Raw genomic sequence first — 22,541 nt, 5'->3', positions numbered from 1 at the left:
AACATTTCTGTTTGTGTTAGATTTGGTTAAAAACTCTGGGTATGTTTTTGTGCCTGTACAGGGGGGTGGGATGTTAGAACTACCTGACTGTCTCTTCAGACATAAATAACATCATTTCAAACAAAATTTAATACCATAAATTAGCATATTTCTAAATCCGAGGGTTTTTAAACTCTTGGAGCCATGTAGAACTGGTAATAGGACGCTGAATAGACTTTCCCTTGCAGTGGTATCAGATGCATTTCAAGGAAAAGGAAGTAATTGTATGTTGTGCTCCCACCGCTCTCTTTTTCGGGGTTCAAGCCATCAGTGTGCATTTAAGGTGTAGATTGTCACCTTTATAATAGATCCTGTTAGACACGTGACCTAGATGTATTTTTCCAAGCTGTGAAGCTGATTCTCTCCCACAGTCTTTTCTTGCCTGTCTTGTTCCTATGGTAACCATGCACTCCCTGTCCTTGCAGAGAAGTGCTGAGACTGGCGGCTGCTCAGAAGTCCCAGCAGCTCACAGCCTTGCAAGAGGAGAACGTTAAACTTGCCGAGGAGCTGGGCAGGAGCAGGGACGAAGTCACAACTCATCAGAAGGTAGGGTGGCTAAACACTTAACTGTTCAGTGCTAGAGGATGCTGCAGTTTGATTGTTTAAAATAATCCATACTGTTTCCATGGATGCCTGTATGACCCTGTAATGCGTGTTTGTGATTTAAAGGGATAGTTCATTTCAAGAGTGTTTAAATACATTTGCAAACCACCTCCGTTAGAAGGTTAGAATCATAGGATGGTGGATGGTGATATGACCCATAAAGAGTCTTTATAACAGAGATGTCCATTTGAAGGCTTCAGGTAAGTGTGAATAAAATGTGCTATAGCCAACTCCATATGCAAGGGTCTACTAAACAGACACTCTAGTGGGAGTATTTTTATTTTCCAAACAACTTACTTTTTACATCCTTTCCCCCCTATATTAAGAGAAACTGTAGTTGTTTTTAAAAATCCATCCTTCCAGAGAGAATATTTTAAGGTGGTTTGGAGAATACTGTTCAAAACCCCTTTACTATGAAAATGGTGGTGGAAATGTGCACATGTGCGTGCTTCTGTATTGGGTGTAAATGGTGGGTATTAGAGGACTGGGGTTGGTATAAGGTTTTCTGGTGGCAGTGTAAAGTCTGTAAAACTCTACTGCCTTGTACATGTCAATAGAACCTTAAAATACATTTATTGTGGATGGAGCTTATTACATTGGTACTTGCAAATAAAGATTTAGAACTTAACATTTAAGTGGCTTAATTGAAACTCTAGATCTCACATAGAATAATTCTGGTTATGTTAGAACCTCTTCCTGAAGTACAACCATTTAAATTATTTTTTCAAAGTTTGCATTTGAACTACAGCACCATGCCCTCCGACAATAGCGTGTCTCATTCTAGGACATGACGTGCAATGTGAAAAAATAAGGCTCAGAGCAGTATGTGAGCCGCTGTCAGACATGTCGCCATTGCATACAGCATTTGCCTTTGTGACAGCACTTAATGTGGTGTTCTGTGTTTTCAAGCTTTACTGGAAGTCTCCCTTTCAGCCCTGCTGCAGAACCTCATGCTCCACCAAGATTTGAGAGGGCACATTTTCCTCAAAGCACCTCTTAGAGCTGAAGCCAGAGCAATTTCTAAGTCCTCTTGGGTGCTGTGACAGGAATAGTGCATGGAATCATTCACTCTACAAAGTGCTTTGAAAGATGATTGCAGAATGTCCCTGGCATGCAGGCTCTCACCCGCCTCCTGCGTAGTGGTGTGATAATAGGATGCTGTCTTCTTAAACAACCAATGGGAGCCTTTTTTCCCTTTCAAATTATGTCCGAGCCTTTGCAGGTAGCCAGCTCCTTTCTTCAGACCAACCACAACTAGAAAAGGCATCCTCGGCAGCAGGGCCATCCATTAATCCATGGCCTTCAGTGCATGGTCCAAGGAACCAGGCTTTGGGAGGTCCGAGGGAGAATGCTGCAGTAGCCCATGCAGCTCCTGGACTGTCTTCCCAGGGGGATAATAGCAGTCTGGATCACCTAGTTATGGATCTGCCAGCCTTAGCTCTCCCCAGCCAGCCCCACTCCCAGTCCCCCCACAAACACACATGCTCTTTGACAGCCAGAAGCCTCTGTGGAGCTGTGCTTTGTTGTTGGGCAGAGGAGTGGACCTCCTGCCAGGCTCATCTAATCCTGCCATCCTGCACAGTGTAAATTTACCACTTCCATTGCATCCAAGGCTCTCTTCCTATGAGGGGAGCGCAGGAGTTGCCCCAAGGCACTAGTATCAAGGAGTCTTCCAAGGGCTTGGAGGAGAAACAGCTTACATGCTTACTGTAGCCATTCATATCACATGAAATCCTCCTTGGCGAGGAAGGAATCTTAGTAATAATCTGAGCCCTTGAAACACTGAAATGCTGGCTGCTGGGTTTGCTCCCTCTGCTCGTCAGTCCACATTGCTGCAAACCATGTAATTCACAGTGCCTATTCGAATACCAGGGAAATGACCTCAGGGGTAATTGTGCTGTGGTACAAAGGAGCAAATGTGAATTGGTGCCATGGAAAATGTAAATTGTAGTGCCACATAACTCTTTAATGCAGCTCCTCTCAGCTCAGTTTTGGTTAGCTCAAGGTTGTGTAATGTGCAAGATCTCTGCTTAGCAAAACTTTTATCTGTTTCTTGCTTTGGATGGAACTTGGCTGCTTAGAATGAAGTCTAGCTGTTCATAAACTAATAGCAAGCCTCCAGTGAGATAAAAGGACCAATATCCTTCCCTTAAAAATAGTCCTTTGCACACCACTCCTGAGCACCTCTCAGATGTGTCTAATTCTGAAATCCAAGAAAAACCTTGTTCTCCTCATAGCTCTGATTCTCATAATGAAGTCAACTTGCCTTCTGAGAGGATTCTAGCTCATGAAACTCTGCCCTGTGCTAACACAATCCCACCGAATCCCATCACCTTCTCCCTTTTACTATCACTTGGGTAAATGTACCATTACTGGGACAGTGATGCTAGCATGTAGGCCTCCTTTCAGGATTCCATAGTGCAGGTCTCTGCGTTTCTCTCTCTATGGAGGTAATAGTGAAACTGCTCCAGAGCCCCTGTAAGGGGCTGGATTCTGTTCAGCTTGGAATGAGAATGTTGTTAACTGAATGAGCATGTCAGGATAAGAGTTCCTATCCTTTCAGTCCATATGGGGTCCAAGCAGATGGTGTAGGAAAGCTCTCAGAGTGAGTAACATTGTAAGGTGAGTCCATGAAGAAGGAATTTTAATATAGAGCATTGCTACACTGGGGATGCTTTATAGTGCAAGGTAAAATTCCATCTTAACCAGGAGAGTCAGCTTTCACATAGAGTTGACCGTAGACCCAGTCTGCCTTTTTGTACAGTGGATATTATTCAAAAAATAAGGAAAGAACCAAAATGTAGCAATATTTTGCTCTTTGATTTTTGTGCCTTTTAAAATAGAGTAAGACAGGTATCAAGCATATGTTGCAAGTATTTTGAGCAGTCACTATGGTAACCATATAAATTCTAGCAAGAGTGTTAGTCAACTGGGTTAGTGAATCTATGGACACATGACACATTTTGCAAAATTAATGAATACAGTGTCATGAATGATTTATCCTGACATCTAAAGGTTAAAGTGGCTTATGCTGCAGACACTGAGGGGGTTTCATCTATATTGATCCATAAATAATTAGCTATTTGTAATTAGCTAAAGGATTCCCCAATCAGATACATACTGAGCTTATGTATGAAAAGCTTAGGGAGCTTTTCTGGCTTGCAATGTTTTTATGTTGGTGCTCTCAGGCTTCAGACCAACACATGAGTTTTAACTTCAATGAAGAGATTGTGGAAAGATCTGTTAGCTCATCTTATCCACTCCTCTCTAACCCTGCTCAGTAAGGTAGGTGGTGTCTGCTTGAGACCGACTTCTTAAAAAATATGCAGTGGAGCAGATTATTGGAAAGAGAATGATCTCTGAGTGGGAGGAAGAAAGGGCATCTGTCATGACCCTGGCCTCAGACACCAGCTGCCACCACCAAGCTTCTCATTTGAAAATGTTACCTCAGGGCACGCCTCCCTCTGCTTCCTTGTTACAAGGACACTGTCCTCAGGAGCAGGAAGTCCCTGACAGGGATGGTAGGTGCTCCTTGAAGGCCACTGCAGAAATCCCCAGTCACAACAGCTCCACTCCAGACTGAATTAACAAAGTTGTAATGTATTATTTACAATTAAAATCTTTGCATGAACTTAATATTGAACAGTTGGATGTTCCCACTATCCTTTTCAAGCCCCAGAAAGTCTTATTTCGTACTTCAGTTCAGGCTTCCTGTTTGTAAGTTATGGACTCCAGTGTGCTTCCAGTATGGTCTCACCACTGCCTTCTTGGCATTCTGGATCTGTCAGCCCTAATGGATAAGTTCCAGGAGAGAGCCTTCTTGGCAGCTTCAGCAACCCAGACAACACCACCTCCCACTGGCCAGTCTCCACACTCTCTCCCAACAGTCCTCCGCCAACAGCTGACTTTCAAACGAAGATTCCAGGGTGGTGCTGGCAACACAGTGGGCCCTCACAGCGTCCTGAGGATTCAAACCCCTATCTCATTTCCTCCCACATATTTTATCTTTCACACACTTTGTACCTAAAATAATATAAACCTAAAACATACCCTAACATTCTTCACAATAATCTTTCCATCTCCCTTTCTACCAACAAGCTGCTCCTTGTGACTTGGTCCATACAGCAGACTGCATTGGCTCACCACCCCCCAGGCAGGTAACGAAAAGGGAGGCCAAAGTTCCCTTCTTGACTTGAAACCCACAACTTCATTGATGTTTTCTTTTCTGTTTCCATCTTGTCATAAATGCTGTGGGATTTGCAAAGCTAGACAGGAGCAGGAGTAACTTCTGCACCCATGGAACTGTTCAGAAGGCAGCTGAGCTGGCAGCAAGGTGGCAGTGTGACGTGGGAAAGGGATGCACATTTTGGGGGCATTATGATTGTGGCTTTCAGGGATTTTCAAAGTCTGAAGAGAGTAGAGAGCAAAAGGAGTTAAGCACTGAAAAATGAGGCCATCCCAGAGGGAACCCAAGCAACTGGATGCTGGACTGTGTTACTTGTTGGTGCGAGGTTAATGCTGCACAGGTGGCCTGTGGGGAGCTGCAAATGATGCCTACTGATGAAGGAAAGCAAGTTGTTTACTCCAAGAAAAGGCAACCAAAGGGGTGTGATCCACAAGTGTCTTATCTGAGGATGAGGGATTTTTAAAAATATCTCAAAGGGGAAAAGTGATTAGCTGGGTGAATGGTGGACTTAGAGAGGGCTGAGATTCTGGACATAGAATCCACCTACCCCCATTGTCCTCCTATGTGATACTCATGTACATGGTCCCCTACCTATGTGAGCATTGGTTAAATATGTAGCTTTTTAAGGACACCGTTTCTTTCAGGACTTTTAAACTAAACCCTTCTCCCTGCAGAATTTCACTGCTTCCCCACTAGCTTCTACAGAAGCACAGAATTCAAGGAGATAATATAGCCTGCTTGTGTGTAGGAGGCAGACAACAAATCCTCAGAAGCAGGGGGTGTGCTTTGTTCTGTCAGTGAAATTGCTATTTTTGACTTCCAACGTGCTCGCAGGAATATGATGGCATATAATCCAAAGATCCCTGCTATTGAGGTCATTTAGCAGGGTCTTGCACGGCTGCTGGCTCTTCCATACGATCAGTCTCCTATAGAAGGAGATTTTGTTATTTTCTGAGCCTTTAGATAATTCAGTGGCCTTAGTTCTCTCTCTTGGTTCTACTGCTGTTCAAATGAATACATAAGCAATGTCATGTAACGTTGTACCCCAGCAATAAGAGAACCACCAATCCTAAAACAGGAAGCCTTACAGTACTTGAGGATGGGCAATGAAAATTAACATCCTTGTGACCTGAACTTATCCTCAGACCTGAGGATGACAGACAGACCTTCACTCCCCCTATAATTTACTTTGCTCTGGATGCCCAGTATGCGCAATCTCTTTGGACACCCTTATGTGCCACTGGCATTCCCAGGAGTAATTTAATTTGATGGTATTCCACATCTGGTCTGCACTGCACATTGAATAATGATTAATTGGTATAAAACAAGGGCTCACTGAAATGATGAAGAATTTCATCAGACTGAGAGTGACCTAGTTGCTATCTTTCTAATAAGGTCTCATTTAATCCATGTACCTTCTCTGTTGATCACTGCTTTCACACCCAGTTTATGTTAACAGTTTTTCCTGATACCATGTTTGGATGATGGGTTGCAGTTTACATCACCCATCATTGGTGAAGTAGATGATGTATTGTTATAAAGGTGCCTGGACTCTTGCAAACTAGTTGAGCCTATTTGCACTCATTAACCCAGGCCACTGGACCTGTAGAGGCAGTGTTTTCCTGTGCAGCGTGTCCTGGTTATGCCTACAAGTGCTAGTTAACATCCCTGTTCATTGAACAATCTGTGATTATATTTATGTTGCCCCTGGAGAAAACAAATTACTTTGCCAAAAATGTTCCATGCTTCAGTAGCCGCGGCAGACGTGGGGAAACTAGGATATGTTAAATTGAACAAACCATTTGATTCTTGGTGTATTCACTAAATGCTCACTTCTGATGTTTATGTTTTAGCTGGAAGAGGAGAGATCTGTACTCAATAACCAGTTGTTAGAGATGAAAAAGAGGTAAGCTTTTCCAGGTGTGTGTGTGTGTGTGTTCAAGTATACAGTTCTGTGGAAACCGTAACAAAATGTAATACAAAGCTAATAGTACAGAAAAATGTGGTTCTTTTCTTCCTATCCTCCAGTAGTGAAATGTACTGGGACTGTTGCACAGTTTGGCATTGAAATAATTTTGCATATGGAATACTAAAAATACATGCAAACAATATTTTTACTATTTTCCACGCTAAAAGTTGGGTGAAAATGTAATTGGCTTAATATTAGGACACATTCAGCAGAACTTAATCTAGTATTTACCAGCTGCTGTTATTCAATTAACTGTCTCCTACCTTTTACTGATGCTAAATTCTCCTAATTTCAGTAACCAAATAGTTTAGTGATATTTTTAGTCTCTGCCAGAGTATTAGATCGCTTACACATCTGACAAATGCACATAAGGCAACTCCCACTTATTTCACCACTGTTTTTACATACTATGAGATTGTTCTGGATTGCTGGGACTCCTCCATTGGAAACCATATTCTCCAGTGAATGGTCCCAAAGTACAAACTTTACTCCGGTCCCATTTAATGTAGTGTTTGTTAAGGAAAACTAGAAAGCTCACTTGGACAGGTACCATCGTGTGAGCTGTACGTAGGAAAAACTGTAGATTTGTCTTGGAGAAATTGTGTGATGCTTGGGGAAGGATCCTGCTCTTCACAAAACTGATTCCTCTGGCTAACAGAGGGATCATTAAGCTGAACTCTATCAAATAAAACAGTAAAATTACTACTTTTTTTTTTGTAATTTTATTGGCAGGTATCAGATGTCATCTTAATATTCATGCAAAGATTCTTAGTTTTACTTCTAATGTGTTGACCCCATTTTTGTTCCCTAACCACTTGATTTCCTTTGGATGTGCTATGCTCTATTACATTTTGCACTTTTCCAAAGGACAGTATGTACATGGTATATTACACAAGTAAAAGCAATGGATCTGATCATTATAATAATGCACAGATGCAAGATCATAGAGTATCATAGGACACTGAGACCTTAACTCATTCTGTTACTAGGATCACCCAGTATCTAGATCAGCAGTTCTCAAACTGTGGGTTGGGACCCCAAAGTGGGTCGCGACCCCATTTTAATGGGATTGCCAGGGCTGACTTGGACTTGGTGGGGCTCAGGGCCGAAGCCTGACGGATTCAGTGCTGGGCAGCAGGGCTCAGGTTACAGGCCTCCTGGCTGGGACTGAAGCCCTTGAGCTTCAGCTTTGACCCTTTCCCTGCCCAGGGCAGTGGGGCTTGGGTTTTGGCTTTGGCAGACTCAGGCTTCAGTTCCCCCTCCTGCGGTCTTGTAGTAATTTTTGTTGTCAGAAGGGGGCGCAGTGCAGTGAAGTTTGAGAACCCCTATCTAGATAGGTTTCAGAGTAACAGCCGTGTTAGTCTGTATTCGCAAAAAGAAAAGGAGGACTTGTGGCACCTTAGAGACTAACCAATTTATTAGAGCATAAGCTTTCGTGAGCTACAGCTGAAGAAGAAGTGAAGAAGTGAGCTGTAGCTCACGAAAGCTTATGCTCTAATAAATTGGTTAGTCTCTAAGGTGCCACAAGTCCTCCTTTTCTTTTTGCCTATCTAGATACATTCTCTAGTTTAAGTATGTTTTTTAATAAAGGGATGGGAATGAGAAGAGAGAACCTGAAAATATAGAGGAGGGGGCAGATCCTCATCTAGTGTAAAATGTCATATCTTAGCAGAAGTCAATCGAACTGTGACAGTTTACCCCAGCTGGGGATCTGCTCCAGAATGTCTAATATAGAAGAAATGAGAAGGTGTGTATGGTGTGTTGGCTTCTTTGAGCTTGATTTCAACCAGGAACCATAAAATGTAATTATTTAAAGCTACAGTTAGATTTCGACTCCTTTTGCAAAGCTTCACAAGCAAGGACAATATCATTAGGTCCAGTACAATAAAAAAATAAATCCTTACCCTCAGATACACATTTAATGATGCATTTTTACATTTGTGAATACTCTATCTCTGGCAGCTGGTGTACAGGAACACTGACACTTATACAGTGATTGCCAGATCTGTCCATCCTTGCATACCGTCAGTCACTTGTCCTAAAAGTCTACATGCAACACCAGTGTTTTAATGGCGCATTTGACAAACATGAGTATCCTGTTTTATGGAATAGGCTGTGATATGAAGGCCAAAATAAGCACTAGAACAAGTAAGCCTGATTCAAACAGAGAGCAAGCCACTGATGCTAAAATTTGCTGAAATGTGACATTAATTTTATGTTAAAAAATATAGGAGTTAAGCTAACCATGCCTAATTAAATAAAAAATGTCTCTTTCCTCACCCATATCTCCCCCTGCTTCCTCCTCCCCCCCCCGCCCCCCCTCCCCGCACACACACTAAAGATGGTGTCCATTGATGTTTCCCCCTGCCTTCCTTAGACTTTTTCAGGATGCAGAAGTGGGGACATCTTTTATTTTAATTTGGCCAAACGTCCAGCTAGCAGCAGGTTCCCCACCTTCCTTCACCCACAGGAATTCCTTTTAGTATCAATGGACTGTCTATGAAATATTCCAGTCAGGAATGACAAATGTTTGATAGTTATGAATCTGAAACTAAGAGAGGATTCTATGTGACTTCAGCTCATTAGATTCATTGTGGATTGCTAACTGTCTTACTGTCTTTGAGCTTGCGCTATTTATCAATACTCATTTCACTCCTCTCTCTTCCCTTTCCCACCCTTGCTTCCTTTGCTATATCTGTGTGTCTTTAATGGTAAGACTCAAGAAAGTCTATCCACGTTACAATAAATAAATTTTTTTTAAGTAGAGTTGTTGTACATATTTTTGGCTGCCTTTGTCCCTCAGTGTCTTGCTTTTGTTTTGTAAAATATTCAGCAGTATATATATTTCTATTTTTTACAACAAAAAAAAGTCAGTGCAAATTTAGTTCTTCTTTACTGTATTTTGCATTTCTCTCTCATGTTTCTAACATGTGGTTCTTGTTATCTTGCATTTTTAAAGCTTGCCCAGTAACACTTTAAGGTACTTGCTTCATTATTGGAATTTCTTATTTTTGTAGTAAGGGAAGAATCTGGGTAATTTGATGTGAAAAGGAATCCATATCCCACACAACTTTTTATATACTCTGCACAGAGTGTAATTTAACTTCTTATACAGGTGTTTTCTTTACAGCACTTGGAATTGTTGTATAAAACTCATACAATCCAACATCTATGTGCTACTTAAACTATTCAAGACTTGTTAGTAAATAGACATTTGTGGTATGAAGGGATGAATTTTGTATAACAGCACCCATCTTATTACCCGATGATCATGAGTATTTTCCAGCTGCTTTCTCTTGCAAGTCATTATATAAAGCTAATTCCAACTCAACATGCATCCTTCTAGTTTAACTAACCCTAATATTACCTCGTATTGCAGATGATATTGAAGATTAGAATATCAGATGAGTGAATTATCTGGTGATGCTGATAGGTGAATGTGATTCAGGCCTAAGTGAAAACGCTGCTTAAAGCAACACACCTAAAGTATTTGTAGGTTTTCCTTTTTGCACTTTTTAGAATGTCTGAGTGGGTCCATGACACTTCAAGATTTTCTTCCTAAAGACACTGCCCTCTAAATGATAAGGCAATGGTACATGAAAGGGATCTTTCTCTCCTCCTCTTGTTTTCTCTCCTTCATTCTGCTCCCCTCTTCTTTCTCCCTTGTGTTTTTATAAAATATAGAGTTATACACACACATAGAGTACTTATAAATGCATGCAATCTCTCCCCGTCTAAGTACAGTGTAATTTGCCCTCCTTTAGGTATCAGACCTCCCCAGTGCCCACATTATATTTACCCCTTTTACCAATACTAAAAAATGGTCAGCCATCCAGTCCTTCGCTGATTTTCATACAGAACATTTGTGTGATGTTTTGAGATAAAGATTTGATAAAGTTGAAATGTTGGACAATATTTTGATGCAAGCTTTTGATGCAAGTCCCCGAGGGCTCCCATCTTCCCTTCCACCTCTCCCTTCTGGGGAAAGACAAACCCCATGGTATTGGGTCCCTGTACATGAAGGGTTTGTGAGCAGCACCTCCACAACATATTTTCCCTTCTTCCAAATATACTGTGTGGTCAGGGCTCTATGGCTGGGGGGGAAGATCAGTGCAATATGTCATCAGCCCCCTCCCGCTACTCCCAAAAAACAGCGTGGGTTTCTCTGCAGACCTTGCTTTGTCTATCCAGTCTCACCACTCTACACAGCGTCCCCAGTTCAGCAAAGCATTTAAGCATGTGTTTAATTTAGAGCAGTGAGTAATCCCATTGAAAACCCATGACATTGCTCCCATGCTTAAAGTTAAGTACGTGCTTAAGTGTTTGCTGAATCAGTGCCAGTGAAAGCACTTAAGGGGAGACTCATTAAATGCTTTTTGTTAACAAAAGCCTAGGTTTGTATTAGTAGGAGAGATTCTTTACTCAACACTTCAATTTTGTGTTTCCGTGAAATTTACTTTCATTGTAAAAACAGGAACCTGAATGTTGTGAGGTGTGTACATCACTCTCCATAAACCCCAGATTCTCCACTTACTGCTTCCATTCATGAGTATAAGCATAATTTTAACAATGAAAGAATTACTTGTACGGTCATTGTTGCTTGATTTTTCTATTAATCCTGAGTCACTGACAGTATTGTATGTCATGGGCTGGATATCATGGGTCTCACTAACTGTAGATATCATGGATATTAAAAATCTCCATCTTGGGCCTTTCAGTTATACTATATCTAGTGTGCATTGTTCTGTAAGGACATACTGTAATACTGACCACTTGGATAGTCTTAATAGATTGCTAGTTTCGTTTGATTACTTGGCTGACAATCATTATGACATTCAATCTTCTTGAAGAATCTGCTCCTTCATGATTAAAACTTAAGTACTCCTCCAGTTAAATTACGTGGTCAGTTTTCTCAGAAGTATATAAAAAAAAGACTGTTAAGAACTTGGAAAAGATGGCCATGATTTTCAAAAAGGAGGTGCCTAATGTTAGGCTCCTAATTGCAAATTTAGACACCTAGAAAAGTGGTCTGATTTTCAAAAGCATGGTGCTCCTAGCAGTTCCTGTTGAAGGGGATCAGTGGAAGCTGATGGAGCATCCATGCTTTTGAAAATCAGACCACTTTTCTAGGTGCTTAAATGTGGGGTGTAAGAGTCTTATTCTGAGCACTCAATTTTGAAAATCATGGTTTGTCATGAAACTCTGCTACTTTCAAAACTAAAAGGTATTTTTGCAGCAGTAGCCCTCAGAGCACAAGTTCTCATTATATGGGTACATGAATTAATTGGGACACTTATGAATATTACAATACAAGACTTTATCAAATCCCTTAACGTTTTGGGATTTTATTCCTATTCTGGTCTGCTGTTATTGGCACTCTTTTTTCCCTTGCTATTGAGAAGATAAACTATTTCCTCAATGCTCAATCCACACGCTCAATCAGACCTCACCACTGTGGGGTTATTTGTTAAATATGGTACCCATGTGGTATCATTTTGCACCACCTTCCAACCCATTGGACTACTTTTTAAGTCATTTACTCAACGCATGAAAACAAATAGGAATGGAGTGCTTTTCAGACAGCCTACTCATTTATGAACTGTGCCATTTCCCATGTTGGGGTTTAAAAAGTCTACTTCTGTGTAGTAAAAGAACAATTTCTGAGTGGATTTCTGCTGAGACAGTAGCTATTGTTAAGGCCCAATAGTTCTCAAAATATATCTCTATGGAGAACATGACATTACTGAAATAAGTGAGGACCAGCTGATATTTCCACCATCATCCATGCTTTGCATGACAATTGTATAATGAGCTTTGCATGTACTTTTTGTTGCTTGTTAATAGTTATTCCAAGAAGTAACACAACTCTGAAGTTAGTTTTTTGTGGATCATTCTGTGCAACACGTTTTTTTGATTCTATATCTCCCCAATCTATTAACTTTTTTCTTTAAATTCAATGGATGCGATGATATGCAGATTCTGGCATGTGTCTACGTAGGTAAACTTTTTGTTTTGTTTCCACAGTAGTAAAATCCAAAATGATTTTGCAAATATAAAATCTCAGTGAAATATAGAACCGAAACATGCTTTTAAGAAAATTTTCTAATGATAGTTAATTTAAAATATTAAAATATGAAACCTAATTTTCTTGTTTCAGAGTAGGTTGATTTAAGCAATGTTAACTGAACAACTCTTCAGATGATTTCTGGAACTCTTTGACTTTCTTTTAGAGAATCCGTATTAAAAAAAGAAATAGATGAAGAGAGAGCTTCTTTACAGAAATCCATCAGTGTTACTAGTGCCTTGATCACAGAGAAAGATGAAGAACTGGAAAAACTCAGAAATGAGGTATCTTTTTAGAACCATAGTAGTCAAAACTGTAAGCTGTCATTGGCTTTTTTAAAACATTTTATTAATGAATTCTGGAACATACAGATTTTTCCAAAACTGGTCCCTAAAGTTGAGCTTCTAAATCATTCCTTTGGTGTCCCAATAGGTGGCTGATATTCAGAGGAGCTCAGCATCCACTGGCTTCCTTAGTTGTGGGTTCTCTCAGCACTTCTGAAAATTAGGCCACTTGTTTACGTAGGTGTCTAAATAGGGATATAAAATCATGCTTTGAGGGCTCGCTTTTGAAGAGCTTGTTGCTATTTCTGTCTTTACTTTTTTCAAATCAAAGTAGGTTTTAAACATTGTTTTTGTGTTTCAGTCACGTGTTTAATGGCTTATCTTTTTGGTGGTAATCTAGCATTTATTCTACTATAATAACATTCCCTCATTGCTTTTGGTTTTACTCCAAACTGCCTAAGCATTTCCAATTAATTATTGCAGATCACAGTGCTCCGTGGAGAAAATGCCTCTGCAAAAACCTTGCAGTCAGTAGTTCAATCATTGGAGTCTGATAAATTGAAACTTGAGCAAAAGGTGAAGAACCTGGAGCAGAAACTCAAAGAGAACAAGAAACAGCCGTCTTCTATAACTAGCTCCTCAGGTAACACAGACTGTCCATTTACTGTATCAGTGCTCCCACTCTGGTCTACTTGAGCATTTTCATACCTTTGCTGTTAACTGATCAATATTGCGTACCTGTAAACCAGACTATTAGCAGAGATCTTAATATGTTGAACTTCCTCTACTGAGATGGCTTTACCATTGTTCAATAGTCAAGTTGAAGACTTTGAATGAAGGAAATGGGACTAAATTAAAATCTTAAAATCTGATAACATTATTGATGTCACTAGTTGCTCCCACTTACATCAGTGATGAATTTGTCCTGAAATATCTACGTGAATCCATTTCAAATTCCTATCCCTATAAATGGTATATTTTTCCTGTGCAAAAGAGCATTTCTTAATGAAGTCTATTATGACTCCTGGAAACCTGTTTTCTCACACCAGGAAAAGAAATCAGACCTGGTCTTAGGACAGGACTGTGAGCCAGGACCCTTGTGAGTTCTAAACCCAGATTTTGTGTGGACTCCCTCTACTTTTTTCCAAGTCCCTTACAGTTTCTGCCTTGATTTCTCCATCTGTAAAATGGAGCGAATATTTGCCTCATAAGGAATTTTGTAAGGATTAGTTATTGCTTGCATATCACTTGAACACGTAATGTATGATATTGAAAGTACTTCTGTATAACATACCAGTGCTAAATATCAGATATATCAACATAAGTCACTTTATTGATGGCTTCTACTGACTAATTTCGAAATATATGGACATGAGGTTATCCCAGAGGGTAGAGAACTTACATGGTTTTGGTTTGTTATTGTATGTTTCATAATAAGGTTGCAGGATTTTTACATGTTGCTTTTTTTCTCTAAAAGGTGACACTGCTGCTAATCCTCTCCAAGAAGAAAAAGCAAAGGAGAGCCAGGTATTGGATCTGAAATATCAGCACTCTAAAGTAGAAACATACTTTTAGCAGCCTGGGCTTGAGTAAAATGTCTTCCCAAAGATAGCTTACTAGATCCTATCTAAATAGGGTTGTAATGGATTGATTTGTAACCCCTTCGTTCCTGATTCTCAGAGTAGATGAGGGAGAATATGAATGGCAGAGGGAAGAGGATGATGGAGGTGTGTGGCAGCTGTGGAAGTGGCCTTGGGGATGTGTAGCCAGGAAGGAACCAGGGCAAGAGGGTAGAGGCAGAAGAACAGGATGCTTTATGGCAAGTAAAGAGCCCCAGAAAGAATCCAGACCCGCTGTCTGGTCACAGGCGACAGCAACTGACGAGCCATCTGAGAAGAACTGGTAGGAAGGCGCATGCCTGGCTGGGAGGAGCTGCCAGAAAGGTTGTTGCTTATTGAGTGCACTCAGTAGATCAAGGAAGCTGTTTCTGATTGGGCCACATTAATGGCACATCAGATTAAGAGAATCAGTTAAAAGCTAAGGCCAGAATTTTCAACCCTAGATGCTAAAGCTAAGTCTTTAATCCCATGAGAATCTTGATGCTTGCTAACTCAGAAAAGCAGGTACCTATCTTCAGGCTCATGCAGTTGAAAACATTGGTCTTTGCTTCATTAACCTAGCTACAGAATTTCACTCAAACTGGGGTGGGGGAATTGCTCAGGTATAACGGAATAGTCTTGGTAAAAGGCTTATGGAAAAACTTGCACAAATGAGACGATGGTTATTACTTTAGCTAAAGAACCTGTAAAGTTATCCAGTTTACCATCCATGAGGATAGATGTTGCAGGAAACAAAAAATAGTGTGCATAACCATGAAACAATTTCGCCTGTTTAAAGATGAGTGGAATGTAATATGTAACGTGCACAAGTCCATGGGTCCGGATCTAATGCATCTGAGGGTGCTGAGGAAATTGGCTGAGGTGATTGCAGAGCCATTGGCCATTATCTTTGAAAACTTGTGGCGATCAGCAGAGGTCCTGGATGATTGGAAAAAGGCAAATATAGTGCCCATCTTTAAAAAAGGGAAGAAGGAGAACCTGGGGAACTAAGACCGGTCAGCCTCACTTCAGTCCCTGGAAAAATCATGGAACAGCTCCATTTTGAAGCACTTGGAGGAGAGGAAGGTGATTAGGAACAGTCAGCATGGATTCACCAAGGGCAAGTCATGCCTGACCAACCTGATTGCCTTCTTTGATGAGATAACTGGCCCTGTGGATATGGGGAAAGCGGTGGACACGATATATCTTGACTTTAGCAAAACTTTTGATATGATCTCCCACAGTATTCTTGCCAGCAAGTTAAAAAGGTATGGGTTGGATGAATGGACTATAAGGTGGATACAAAGCCGGCTAGATTGTCGGGCTCAACGGGTAGTGATCAAGGGCTCGATGTCTAGTTGGCAGCTGGTATCAAGCAGGGGTCGGTCCTGGGGACGGTTTTGTTCAACATCTTTATTAATGATCTGGATGATGGGATGGATTGCACCCTCAGCAAGTTCACGATGACACTAAGCTGCTGGGAGAGGTAGATATGCTGGAGGGTAGGGATAGGGTCCAGAGTGACCTAGACAAATTGGAGGATTGGGCCAAAAGAAATCTGATGAGGTTCAACAAGGACAAGTGCAGAGTCCTGCACTTAGGATGGAAGAATCCCGTGCATCGCTACAGGCTGGGGACTGACTGGCTAAGCAGCAGTTCTGCAGAAGAGGACCTGGGGATTACAGTGGACGAGAAGCTGGATATGAGTCAACAGTGTGCCCTTGTTGCCAAGAAGGCTAACGGCATATTGGGCTGCATTAGTCAGAGCATTGCCAGCAGATCGAGGGAAGTGATTATTCCCCTCTATTCAGCAATGGTGAGGCCACATCTGGAGTATTGCATCCAGTTTTGGGTCTCCCGCCACAGAAAGGATGTGGACAAATTGGAGAGAGTCCAGCGAAGTGTAATGAAAATGATCAGGTGGCTGGAGCTGAGGGAACTGGTTGTTTAGTCTGCAGAAGAGAGGAGTGAGGGGGGATTTGATAGCTGCTTTCAACTACCTGAAAGGGGGTTCCAAAGAGGATGGAGCTTGGCTGTTCTCAGTGGTGGCAGATGACAGAACAAGGAGCAATAGTCTCAAGTTGCAGTGCGGGAAGTTGGATACTAGGTTGGATATTAGGAGAAACTATTTCACTCAGAGGGTGGTGAAGCACTGGAATGGGTTACCTAGGGAGGTGGTGGAATATCCATCCTTAAAGGTTTTTAAGGCCCAGCTTGACAAAGCCCTGGCTGGGATGATTTAGTTGGTGTTGGTCCTGCTTCGAGCGGCGGGTTGGACTAGAGGATCTCCTGAGGTCTCTTCCAAACCCTAATCTTCTATGATTCTATGTTTATTTGATTAACAGTAAAGTCCTGGAATGGGGAATACCATTCTGTTTCCTAGTAACTGTTTCCTAGTGTGTGTATAGATTAGAAGCAGTGTCATTAACATTCTAACCTCTGGTTTCTCTTTCTGTTTTTTTCTCCTCATGTCCCTTGCTTTCATCCGCTGCTGGCAACATTTTCCTCCAATCAGCATATGGTTTGTTTCTGCTTTCTACACTTTTTTATTCGCTGCATTAATTTGCTACGTATTGCTTAGCTCATTTAGCTGCTTTCTATTCAGCTATGGGAAAACTCATTCTTTTATCAGGATGCTGTAAATGCCTGTAATCTGGTCTGGGGGTTCAGTCTACCTTTGAGGGGCCCAAGTTCAGAGATAACGCATGCTCTGTATTGTTCCATTGCCCCTTTAGGGCCCATTCACCTATTATACCCATGGTGTCTCACTAATAATCCGATGAAGTGAGCTGCTCACGAAAGCTTATGCTCAAATAAATTTGTTAGTCTCTAAGGTGCCACAAGTCCTCCTTTTCTTTTTGTTCTAAATATGTTACTCTTTGTTCTAAATCTCCCAGATTGACTTCCTGAATTCAGTAATAGTGGATCTTCAAAGGAAAAATGAAGAATTAAAGTTGAAGGTGGAAATGATGTCTGAAGCAGCTCTCAATGGCAATGAGGAGATAAACAATTATGACAGGTATTAATATTAAAGGAAAAGGTGTTTGGTTTGTGTTGTGCTGATTCCAGTATAAATCACTTCTGTCAGCCTGTGCAGCTGAAGCAGGTCAGCCTGACTGCTGACAGAGCGAGAGACCTGAGCCATGAAGTGCAAATGTGACTTGCCCATATCTCTGAGGTGGCTGGATCCAGACCTTTTCTGGTCCATCTCTAACTTCTAACTGGTAGCACATGCTCTTTCTCTGCAGCTCTGAAACAAACATCAGCATGTCCTAGTTATCAATTCCCAACAGTGACCCTGGCCCTCTACAAATTAGGAAAATACCCTCTACTCTTAGAAGCTGGTGTCTGAGTGCAAATGTGGAGGAACCAGTCCAGAACTCAGCGTTTTTTTTAAATTAATTGTGGTGTCATATCCCCTGTATCAGTGAAAAAAGAAACTATTTTTACCAGTTCATACAAATGCCTTTGAAATAGTGGATGTGTATTTGTGTAGATTAAAAAATGTAATGAATAATTTGTTTATTGGCTAGAGTGGGTATAATCACCATGTGAAGAATTTGAGCAACTGCAGAGCTACGGGGGAATCCAGAAGCTTTGCTGCCTTTTTTTGGCCGGGGGGAGCAATGATTCTCTTTGCTGCTTGTGATCCACTGATATATGCCTTGGTTTTAACCGTATTGGATGTTGTTATAAACTTTTATTTTTAAAAAAGTGTTTTTTTGGTGGAAGTTTATTATAATGTCCTTTGGGTTTGTTCTCCTTTAAGAGAATATCCAGCCTAACCTATACCAATTTTGATCTTGCAGCGAGGATGAAAATCAGTCAAAGAAAAAACCTCGCCTCTTCTGTGATATTTGCGACTGCTTTGATCTCCATGAAACTGAAGACTGTCCAACTCAGGCACAGGCATCAGATGACCCTCCCCATTCGACTTATCATGGCAGCAGAAAAGAAGAGCGCCCCTATTGTGAAATCTGTGAAGTGTTCGGGCACTGGACAACCAATTGCAATGACGACGAGACCTACTAATGCAATACAAGGCCAGGAAAACAAACTTTATTTGTATGCACTAATTGGACAGTTTACTCCACCAGCATTTGTGTGTACAGACATCAGGAAAAGGGACAGTGATTCTTGACACACACATCCTCGGTTTCAAACCTATAGATATTTTGATCTTTTATTCATAAATACCTTATTCCCCCCTTAATAAACTAAAGTGACGTATAAATAAATTATTTAATAATGACTTTTTGCCATTTATTCCCAACTTCTGGGTATGAACCATTTCGAACAAGAAATGTCCCCTACGCCATTAAATTTATTGATAGGAAAAATGTATAGGAACGAAGCATTATAGTTATGTTATAGCTTATTTAAATACCTTAAAATTATGCTGTTAATTTTCATATTTGCACTAAGACATTCTAAGGCTGCATTTGTATATTTAGATTTTTTTTAAGCTTTTGACACTGGAATGGGTTGAGAAATATTTCATCTTTATTTTCCTCTACTCATTAACTATTTTACTGTGCTCTTGATCAAAGAACTTGAGCTCTGTGCACTACCTGTAAACGTAGTGCCTTTCTTTCCATTGGACTACAGTATGACATTTTTAAAATCATGAAGCAGGTAAGAAAACATAAGCTACTGTGGGGAATTTTTAAAAACCTGTATGCTGTGCACACTTTATGTGACATCCATTTCAGCTTCTATAGAGTGTGTGTATATATACATATATATATTAAAATTATATTTTGGAAAAAACATGTCTTCTCATTCACGTTTTTAAATTTTATTAGAACTCATCACAGGACCTGTTTATGGGATAAACAGTACAACATGACTACTTCATTTGTTGACTTAAAAATATAAAACCACCTCAGTATTGGGAGATTTTTATTAACGTGTTTCCTGTGAAAAAAATCTTCCAGCACACTTGTATCCTCGAGCTTTCAGTAAAGTCCATAGGAAACTAAGCATTTATGCTAACTATTTCATGATATGGTTTCCCTGGTTTTTATTTTATTTTCAGATGGATGTAACATGGAAAATTCAACATTAATAATTGTGGATTTTCTTATAAGCAAAAACATAAGGAATGAAGAAATCTAAACCATCAAACACAACGTGGTCTAGCTTGTGTCACTCGTACTAATGTTGAGATGTACCATATTACATGGACAATTAAATTAGTTTCAGAGGGGCTATTCATATAGTAAGAAAACACTCAACATGAACCAGGGTGGACCCCACTGGGCCCTAAATCATTTATTCAGATGGCTTAAATCTATCTTCTTTTGAATGTCTTCTAGCATATGTAAAAAGAACTGAAACTATACTGTATCTTCCCTGCTACCTGTACAACATACAGTATAGTGTTTACTCTTTTCTATAACTGTATATAAGCCTTTGATGTATTTTTCTCAAGATTATCAACCAAGTATCTGGCACATGATATAAAGTAAATCTGTAATCATTTTAAATTTGGGGTAATGAATGTATTATAGTAATAGGAACAAAAGCAGGGAAATCAGTATTAATTTGAAGAATGAGTGTACTGTTTCTCCTTTATTAAATGGTTATTCTCTTGTCACCTTTGTCTTGCATTCTTGCTATTTCTCAGATTGTGCAGGGGCCCTTCTTGTTATTTAGAAATCAAAAAGAAATAGATAAATGGAAGAACTTTTCTAGTGACTGATGTCTGATGTTCCCAGAACCCTATCCACATCCCTGTACCTCCAAATCCCACAGGAAAAGAGCCCATCCATTATGGATTGTGTGGGATTATCCTACTAGAAAGGAAGTGATTGGGTAAGAAAAATTCCATTTGGGCTGCTGGGGACCCAAACAATGTGTGTTCTAGAGCCGATTATTTTTAATGAAGAAAGGCTGTCTGAGATTTACTTCTCATTCAAGGAGGATATGTTTTGGAAGGTCAAGAGGTGGCAGTGAAGCTTCTAAAATGTATAGTGGCTTTACATTCAAATGGATACGCAGGTCTATTTAAGACCAAAATTTAGGCTTTCTAAAAAAAATAATTTGCAAAACATAACTTTAATAGAAATGTTTACATATTATATATATTTTAAATTCCAGTGAAAACAGAGTCTCTGATGTGGATTTAAACACTGGGGCAGGTGCTGTATGTGCACAATGGAGCTCTGATCAGGGCCTCTGAACTACTGCACTACAAATAATTATTAACTTAGTACAGCTAACACAGTATCTTGACAGATTTGTACACTCTCAAAGGCATTTCCCCATCGGTTACATCTGGGTCATTTCCTTGTCTACCTGGTGTAGGGGAGGTTTGAAAGTTGTTGGTCAATAGCTAAACATTCACCATGGATTGTGCCAAAGCTTCTGCTGTTGCAGACAGAAATTGTGCCATGAAAACAACTCCCACTTGTCAGGAAATTCAATCTAGAATACAGCAGGATTGTAACACATGCTGTCCTGGTGTATTTTTTACCTGTTGAGCTTTGGGGCAGTAACAAACCTGGACAGGATGGGGAGAGACAGCAAGAATAAAGGGATGTGGCTACTGCCTGGCCAGCTGAGAGAGAGATTTGGTGGAGGGGGGGGGGGTGCGAAGAAGCATGCTTGAGTAGAAGGAGTTGTCAAAAGGCCTAAAACAGTGATACTCAGACTGAGGCTCAAGAGCCACAAGTGGCTTATCAATGTGTCTCCTGCAGCTCTTTGCAGCACATATTAAAACACTGTGTAATTTAATTATTAACCAATCAAGATGCTTTTACTATATTGTTAACCAATTGTAGTTGATAAAATGATCCTTGGTCAGTCATTTTGCTATGAGAATTATATAATATAAATATATAATATAAAAATAGTAAATGAAACAATCAGTTCACACTACTGTGGCTCTTTTGGGTAAGGTTGATCGCTAATTTGCTCCTGAACCACTGTCTGAGTATCCCTAGCCTGTAGCATCTTGAGCACTCTGCAATGCTTTTCTCAAGGAAGCAGTTTCTGATGGTTTACGTTAATGGCATGTCAGAATGAAAGGGTCAGTTAAGAGCTAGAGCCAGTGTTTTCAAACATGGAGGCTAATGTTAGGCCCTTAATCCAACAGGAATTGTGCTGCTTGCTACCTCAGCCACCTCTATGTAGTTGTCTAACTTTAGGCTCCCACAACTGAAGAAGACCCTAGCAGAGGGAGACCTGGCTGATAGGGACAGAAGATGAGGGGTCATATGCAACTGAGGCTTATGGTCACACGTAAGTTATTTGGCACAAGGGGGGCCCTCCTCTAAGCAAGTTAAGATGGGACATTAGGGAATATTCTAGGCAATGGACTCAGCTGGAACCACTCACCACCTCCAGAAACCTGCCCTATGAAGAAAGGTTAAAAAAACTGGACATACTTAATCTTCAGAAAAGAAGACTGAGAGGAGACCTGATAAGTCTAAGAACTGGTTTAAAGAGGATGGTGATCAATTGTTCTCCATGTCCACTGAAGTTAATCTCCAGCAATGGAAATTTAGGTTGGTATTGGAAAAAAAAATTCTAACTATAAGGATAGTTAAGCCCTGGAGTAGGCTTACAAGGAAGGTTGTGGAATCCTGATCATTGGAGGTTTTCAAGAACAGGTTAGCGCAGAGGTGGCCAATGTGAGCCTGAGAAGGAGCCAGAATTTACTAATGTACATTCCCAAAGAGCCACAGTAATACGTCATCAGCCCCCCATCAGTGCCTCCTGCCCACTGATAAGCACCTCCTTCTCCCGCCTGATCAGCTGTTCCATGGTGTGCTGGGGGAGGGAGGAGCAAGGG

The 22,541-nt window shown here is 40.6% G+C and overlaps 1 protein-coding gene across 21 annotated transcripts in view; it reads left to right on the top strand.

Annotated features, from left to right (window-relative positions):
- The window catches only part of CLIP1 (CAP-Gly domain containing linker protein 1), a 120,890-nt gene extending 100,548 nt beyond the window's left edge, over positions 1 to 20,342 (top strand). For 11 of the 21 annotated variants that reach the window (XM_073313331.1, XM_073313327.1, XM_073313342.1 and 8 more), the window contains 8 exons: positions 465 to 585; positions 6,682 to 6,734; positions 9,757 to 9,777; positions 13,028 to 13,145; positions 13,629 to 13,788; positions 14,623 to 14,672; positions 17,641 to 17,762; positions 18,553 to 20,342. In XM_073313331.1, the coding sequence (XP_073169432.1) occupies positions 465 to 585; positions 6,682 to 6,734; positions 9,757 to 9,777; positions 13,028 to 13,145; positions 13,629 to 13,788; positions 14,623 to 14,672; positions 17,641 to 17,762; positions 18,553 to 18,775 (868 nt within the window). In that variant the 3' untranslated portion in view covers positions 18,776 to 20,342. Of the gene's footprint in view, positions 1 to 464; positions 586 to 6,681; positions 6,735 to 9,513; positions 9,611 to 9,756; positions 9,778 to 13,027; positions 13,146 to 13,293; positions 13,383 to 13,628; positions 13,789 to 14,622; positions 14,673 to 15,542; positions 17,249 to 17,640; positions 17,763 to 18,552 lie in introns of those variants that run through there. The other 10 variants (XM_073313343.1, XM_073313341.1, XM_073313340.1 and 7 more) reach the window with 6 other exon arrangements.
- The last annotated feature ends 2,199 nt before the right edge of the window (positions 20,343 to 22,541 follow it).

Source organism: Lepidochelys kempii, chromosome 15, assembly GCF_965140285.1.
Source record: "Lepidochelys kempii isolate rLepKem1 chromosome 15, rLepKem1.hap1, whole genome shotgun sequence".
NCBI lineage: Eukaryota > Metazoa > Chordata > Testudines > Cheloniidae > Lepidochelys > Lepidochelys kempii.
This window is presented reverse-complemented; position numbering and strand designations above follow the sequence as displayed.